This window comes from Condylura cristata, unplaced genomic scaffold (genome assembly GCF_000260355.1).
Source record: "Condylura cristata isolate star-nosed mole 26May11 unplaced genomic scaffold, ConCri1.0 scaffold00011, whole genome shotgun sequence".
NCBI classification, from domain to species: Eukaryota; Metazoa; Chordata; class Mammalia; order Eulipotyphla; family Talpidae; genus Condylura; species Condylura cristata.
Window position 1 is genome coordinate 6,045,463 of NW_004567112.1, and position 7,153 is coordinate 6,052,615.

At 43.8% G+C, this 7,153-nt stretch overlaps 1 protein-coding gene across 1 annotated transcript in view; it reads left to right on the forward strand.

The window, feature by feature from the left end:
• EIF3A (eukaryotic translation initiation factor 3, subunit A) overlaps window positions 1–3,306 on the forward strand; it is a 30,708-nt gene extending 27,402 nt beyond the window's left edge. Inside the window, exons 20-21 of the mRNA XM_004680399.2 lie at window positions 577–752; window positions 2,095–3,306. Coding sequence (XP_004680456.1) covers window positions 577–752; window positions 2,095–2,318 — 400 coding nt within the window. The 3' untranslated portion in view covers window positions 2,319–3,306. The remainder of the gene's footprint in view (window positions 1–576; window positions 753–2,094) is intronic.
• The last annotated feature ends 3,847 nt before the right edge of the window (window positions 3,307–7,153 follow it).

A 7,153-nucleotide genomic window follows, 5' to 3' on the forward strand; every position in this document is an offset into this window, starting at 1 on the left:
AAAAAACTGCGCTGCCTGTAATGTTTGGGGTGTGGCTAGCGCTGCTGAGTCTTTGCTGAATTTAATTTGAACGTAGTGGTCACTTGGGGTGGCGCCTGCTCTCGGCCTACACAGCTCAGTAGGTTCTCATTTGACCTCTACACCTGAGGCATCAGGTTGAAGTCAGGTTATGGGTTTAGTTTTTTTTTTTAAAAGATTAATTTATTTGTACATACAGAACTGGGGTACAGGCCAGAGGCTCAGGGGCCGTGAGAGGATTCACCAGAGACAGAGTGGGGAGCAGAACAGGCAGATCTACGAAGTACACTGCTGAGGGGAGCAGCGGGCAGGCCAGGAGAGGTCTGCCACGCCATGTGGTCACCTCCGGGGCAGGCGGGAATCAAACTCATGCGGAAGCGGCTTTAGCTTCTCAGTGCTGTGCTTTAACCTGCTGCGCCACCAGGGAGGGCCCAGGTTATGGGTTTAGTTTTATGTCTCTTATGGGTAAGCCCTCTGAGCACCAACTTGGATATCACGTATTTTCTTACATGACCGTGTAGTCTAACAGCAGAACTTTGCCATTTTGAACTGCTACAGGGATGAAGGTGACTGGAGGAGAGGACCAGCTGAAGAATCCTCTAGCTGGAGAGACTCAGGTCGCCGTGATGACAGGGATGACCGTCGTCGTGACAGAGATGATCGCCGCGATCTAAGAGAGAGGCGAGATGACAGAGACCGGAGAGGACCGCCTCTCAGATCAGAGCGGGAAGAAGGTAGAGTGGCCCGACGCATCACCGCCTGTGCGGAGCCAGCTAGACGCGCTGTTCTCTAACGCAGTGGGGCTCCCTGAAGTTAGCACACCTCGGTTCAAAGCCTCATAGCAGAGCAGATTGGTTAATAGTATTCAAAGAAAGACTAAGGGCTCACATAAATATTTTATAAAAGTAGGGTTCTGGTAGACTACCACAAAATAGCCCATTTTCTGAAATTGTAACAAGTGAAACTTTAGAAAAAAAATAACTTTAGCATGTTTGAAATCACCACTGCCCTTAAGAAAGTTGTTGGACAAGCTTTTAATAATTTGTACAGCTGGAATTATATGGGGTAGCTTTGTTATTTTCTCGCCTGGTCCATTATACTCCTGCTATGAGTGAAACCATCCGGTATTTTTCTTTCTCTTTCTGGCTTATCTCACTAAGCATGATCTTTTCCAGCTCCATCCAAGTTGCTGCAAAAGACATGTGTTTCTCTTTTTTGGTTGCTGAGGAATATTCCATTGTATATATGGACCACAACTTTTTAATCCAGTCATCTACTTTTGGGCATTTGGGCTGCTTCCATGTTTTTCCAATTGTAAATAGAGTAGCAATAAACATGAGGGTGCAGGTATCTTTTTCAGTCAGTGTTTTTGTGTCTTTTGGGTAGATACCTAGGAGTGGGATTGCTGGGTCGTAGGGAAGCTCCATGTTTAGCAGTTTGAGGAACCTTAAGGGGTAGCTTTGTAACCATCATTAAAAATATTATGGCTAATTGGCTTTATAATAATTCAGCAAGAACCTAAAATCCTATTTAAAAAATTTCCTTCAGCCAGAGTTTTGTCACTTTGTTTTTTTAAGATTTATTTATTTATATATACAAGGACGTGGGTACAGGCCAGAGGCACAGGGGGTGAGAAGATTCACCAGAGACAGAGTGGGGAGCAAAACAGGCAGATCAAGTGAAGTCACTGCTGAGGGGAGCAGTGGGTGGGTCAGAAGTCTGCTGTCCCATATGGGTCAACTGACTCTGGCCGGGGATCAAACTGCGACAGTGGCTGTGGACAGCTTCCTAGCGTGGTGCTTTAAAGGCTTCCACCACCAGATTTTTGTTATTTTGTGTTAAAATGTCCTAACAGGCCAGAGATTTCTTCATTTGCAAAAGAAAATTACTACTTTAAAAGTTTTATCAGAAATTGTATCAATGCTTAAAATGTGTTCAGCTTTTATTGCTTTTTTTATGGTTCTGTACCACACAGGATTTCTGAGTAATTTGGTCTTTTTTTAAACTTAAGTTCTGTTCAGTCTTAGCCAATAAATTGCAGTACAGACAGTCATTTCTTTCATTTAAACTTTTTAGTGAGCTCTTGGAGGCGAGCTGATGACAGGAAAGATGACCGGGCAGAAGAGCGGGATGTCCCTCGTCGCATTCCTCCCCCAGCTCTTTCAAGAGATCGGGAAAGAGACCGGGAAAGAGAAGGTGATAAAGAGAAGGCTTCATGGAGAGCTGAGAAAGATAGGGAATCGCTTCGTCGTACTAAAAACGAGACTGATGAAGATGGATGGACCACTGTACGACGTTAAGTCTCAAGATAATGGATTCAAACTCATGTTTTACATAGGTTTGATCACATGCGAGGATTATTATACTTGTGCTTCAACCAATCTAAATTGGATTCTTTAATGTTGTCTCACCATAACACAAAAGCATGAACTTGTATTAATCCTATATAATAGATTGATCATGCACCGTATCCACAGAAGGTTGGAAAACCATGCCATTTTCTGGAATTTAAGGTGTTGCGTTATTTCATCAATCACTTGTTTACAAAAAAGAAAAACTAAAAAATAAATTTGAAATGTGAACCCTTCAGGTATTGAGTAACACCTGTATCTTGATATAGAACTGATCTTTTCTTTTGATTCTGAAATATATTAATTTGGAATGAGGTAAGGTTCTGTTATAGAAAATGTATTTGAAGACTCTTTTAAACGGGGAGCTGAAACCATTTCACATCATTAGCAATTGAGATGTACCTCTACATAGTTTGGGGTATTTACTATTAACTCAATTTAGAAAGTTTTAGGTTCACTATAAGTGCAGTAAACATTATAAACATGGGTTACAATGGGATGTGCTGTAGATTTGACAGGTGAGTGTAAGACTGTTTGCATCAGGGCTGCGACCACAGGCGCACTGCTAACGCGTGAGGCCAGAACAGTTACAGCTTTTACATTTTAAAGCATTTGGTAAACAATCGCTAAGTTTTTTTTCTGTTGCCAATAGCAAACCGCTTTTCCATTAATGGAGAATTCATGCCTTTCAAACATTTTAAATATGACAATATTTATAAATGTGTGGTTTGGAAGAATTGTTCAAATTCTTTTTCCTACTTTACTTTCTCTTCAGGGTAGATTCTTTCAATAAGTAATTTGTAGTGATGACTGTGTTGACTTCAATTTCAAATGTAGTGGATATGTTAAAGATGAACTCTATGTTCTTATTGAAGCCAACACAGAACTTGCTGCTGTGGTTTTTCTTCAATGATAAATAAAATACTTACAGAATTTGTTTTAGTGTTGATTTGTGGAAAGTGTTCTATTTATAATGGCAAGTTTGCATATTGAGTTGAGTTTGGTATTTTACTAGTGTGTCTATAGTATCAAAGAAACTAAATACAGAGAACCTAGGTACATGTGACCTGGATGCTTCCCCTACGGTGTCCTGCACTGAGGAGCTGGTCGTTTCTTGGTCATGTTCCTCTGCACGAGGTGTGTCGTGTACCACCTTGTTATTAGAAAAATCAAGTAATTTTTAAGAACATTCATTGCAGATTTATAGTGGCTGTGTAGCACTTAGCTTATTGCTGATAATGAACTGTGAGAATTCCTGTTGGTGCAGCTGTGAGACCAGAAGAGGGAGTATTACTGTTCTACTTAGCTTCAGATGTGGCTCTTCCTTTTTGATGTTACAAATGATGGAAACCACTGTTTTAAATCTATAGTTTTCTTAATACCTGGTGTTTTAACAAGTGGACATCTTAAACATTCTTTAGTAAGGAGGGGGCCTTGCTTTTCATACCAAGTTGAAAGAACTTGGGACAGCAGTAGCCTGCTGTGAACCTCCAGTTACTGGAGCCAGGATTATACCTGACGTCACAGAAAGGTCCCAGCCAACAGCTGCTCAAGCTCCCTGCTGGATGAATCACAGGCGTCTCGTGGGTAGGTGTCCAGGCCAGTCTGCAAGCCCACCTATCCTCAGACCTTTGCCTGGAGACGATGTTCTCCAAAGTCTTCTGTCCTGGGAGTAGGAATCCAGACTGCAGGGTGAGCGTGGAGGAATCTGCTCCTGCCTGTGATCTTGCTCTTAGGTTTCACTCAAGACCTCACAGCCTTGCCTCCTCCCCCAGTATTTACTCGCAAGTGTCAGAAGAAAGCTGGACAGCCAACCTACTCAACTGATGTGATTCGTCCCACGTTCCCAGTGGCTTCTGTACTTCAAAAAAAAAAACAAAAAACATTGCTGTTTATCCCCATGGGTCCAGGTGCGGAGACCGCAGTTCCTGAAGACTGGCCCACTGGCAGTTGGTGGCGGCTAGAGGAAGAGGCTGGCATCTGCGTGTGTGGGGTGACAAGGACTGCCTGTTTTGTTTTCTTAGCAAAAACTTTAGACTTAACGTTGGTTTTGACTGAACAGGGGAAGCCGTTATGCTATGAGATCGGGCCTGACATTTGGACCTTTCTCTTGAGGTACGTGCCTGTTGGTGGTGTCATTTGGGGTACATAGTTTTTGACATATTAGTTGATGCCAAAGTTGTAATCAAATTTTATAGTTCTGCATCCTTCAAAAAGAACTTTGTAGCAAAACTAAAATTCAAAGAAATGAAAATCCCCTGTGAGTGTCTACAATCAAGGATAAAGCAGGTTAAGGTGATCTGTGTTCTCAGAGTTGGTAAAAGCGCTTGGGCTTCCATAGTGCGGACTGCTTAGTCAGATGTACAGCATGTTCTTAAATAATGTTAATTTTGTCATACTACTTTAAACTTTGAAAGAGAGGGTGGCTTTCACCCTAAATTTACTTTTGAGTCTTGGTTTTGAGTTCTGAGGTTGCCTTTTTACATTTTTTTCCTAAAAGATTTATGCATACACGGACAGAAGTATACACGGTCAGAGGTGCAGGGGCTTATGTGTGTGTGTGAGAGAGACTGGGGAAAGAATAGGCAGGTTGACTGAAATACACTGCTGAGGGGAGCAGCAGAGAGAGGTCTGCTGTGCCCTGTGTGTCAGCCCCCTGGGGGTTACGGGGATTAAACGATTACTTGGTAGTGCTGAGACTTCTGCCCCAAGTCACCAGGGAGCCCCCTGTGATTGCTTTTGAGTGACCTACAATGCGGTTAGTGTTATTTGTAAGAGATCTCTTAGCTGACAATATTCTGTTCATGCTTTAACTCCCTAGTATTTTAATTCTAGCTGGAAAAATAGGATTAGTGGCTGCCAGTCTAGTTATGACGGTCTTTGGACACATTCCCCATAACTCCTGGTCCTGGGACAGCTCTGTAGTAAACAACCCAGTCTAGTAAAATGATGGTGCATCCTGTCCTGTAACTTCAGAGTAATTTTTATGCTGAAGATGCATAAAGCCACATGCCAAAAACCTGGAAACCGTGTAATTTGGCTCCTTTTAGAACTACAATAACTTCGTTGCCCAGGTACCTGGAGAATGCTCTGATCTGATTGCAGTGTCTCTTGAAGGCACAACAGGGCAGTGGGAGAGGTAACAGCACCCAGTGATTGAAAACCGTCCTAAACACGGTTTTAGTAAGTCCAGTCAAATCTGAAGATTACTGATCTACGCTAGACTAGCAAAAGTGGGTGGTTTTTACCGACTTAGATGATGACAGTTCAAAGTTTGTTTCAGATGAAGAGTCCTAAGCTTGCTTTTAAATAAACCACATTGTACAACACACCTTCCTTGGACGAAAGGCAGGCTCCCAGCTTTCCAGTGTAGCTCTACTCCACTCTATTAGACTTCAAAGGAACATTCTATTGAGACCCCCGTGGAAGGGTGAGCTGTGCTATCTAGCTGACCTCTCCCAACAGGATCTTGGTACCTAGACAATTTCTGGCAGTGTTTGCAGATGGAGATGGCCTTTTGTACTATCTCCGAGGAGTACGATTCACTTCCATTCTTTGTTGCCTGTCTGGACACCAGGTGGCAACACACCACGGTGTGGCAGTCGGCCTGGTGGGTTTTCAGTGAGGGTGGGTGGTTAACCTTTGCCTAATGATCAGGTTTAATCTCATTCATGTATAATTGGTAGGTTCCAGAAACTGGGATCTTTGGGAAGTGGGGGAGCCTCCTTGCCTTGTCTGCAACCCCCCCATGAGGTAATCAGTCAGTGCTTTTTCCTGGATGGAGGACTGCTTAAGCTTAAAGCCACCGACAGCCCAAAGTGGAACCTTGTGAACCCAGGCAATTCTAGCGCAAAGGACTTCACCTTTCCACCCACTCAGTTGGAGAGACATCAGCTGGTGTGAGCTTCCGCGCAATGTTTACTCAGAGCCATTCAGGGTGCACTGATACTGCTCTGCCCCTTCTCCCTCTGGCGCTAAGTATCACCTGGAAAGGGAGGGCGTGTGCGGAGACAAAAGGCCAAGTAGCAAAGTTTTAAGCAAGATTAATGATTTCATGTACTGTTACTGTATAAATACACACTTTTTAAACAGCACCATTTCCAAGTGTCTACACAATATGATTATAACTTGGCACAATTTTTCAAGGTGAAAAATACTAGTTCAGTAATAAAAGACCTGGTACATAAAAGAATAAGGAGCGGTATTCTACCGGTTACAGATTGTGCACTTTTACACCTCCAACTAGGACGGAAATAAGCCACAAGGAGGGAGTACCCACCTAAATTAATACTGGAAAGTTTTCTAAACCTTCACTTCTCAGGAACGAAGATGCTATCGCTTCGCTTCACCTGGAATTAGAATAATCGAAGGACAATCAAATGCTCAAACCAAAGTCCTTTTGCCGACATTCCATAACACCGCCAGTTTTAAGTTCAGTTCAGAGGCTTTTAAAAAAATATTCAAGACCTAATAAAGTGCCTCCATTCGTAAAACGAAACATCCGAGATTAGACAATTTCATACTGATGCGCATCTAAAACAGGTCGACGCGTACCGGAGTAAACAGCGCCTCGAAATTGCCGCGTTTCCGTTGCGGATACACCGGCCTTCCCCGCCGGGCCGTGCAGGACCGGAGAGCTCGGCTCGGCTCGGCGTCGGGCAGCGAGTATCCCCCCGGGCGGCCGGCCTTGTGCCCGCACCGAGGCGCCATCCCAAGTTGGGCCAACTGTTGCGTTCCAGGACTTGCCGGCAGCGGGGCGACGGCGCGCGGGCCCCCGGAGAGGG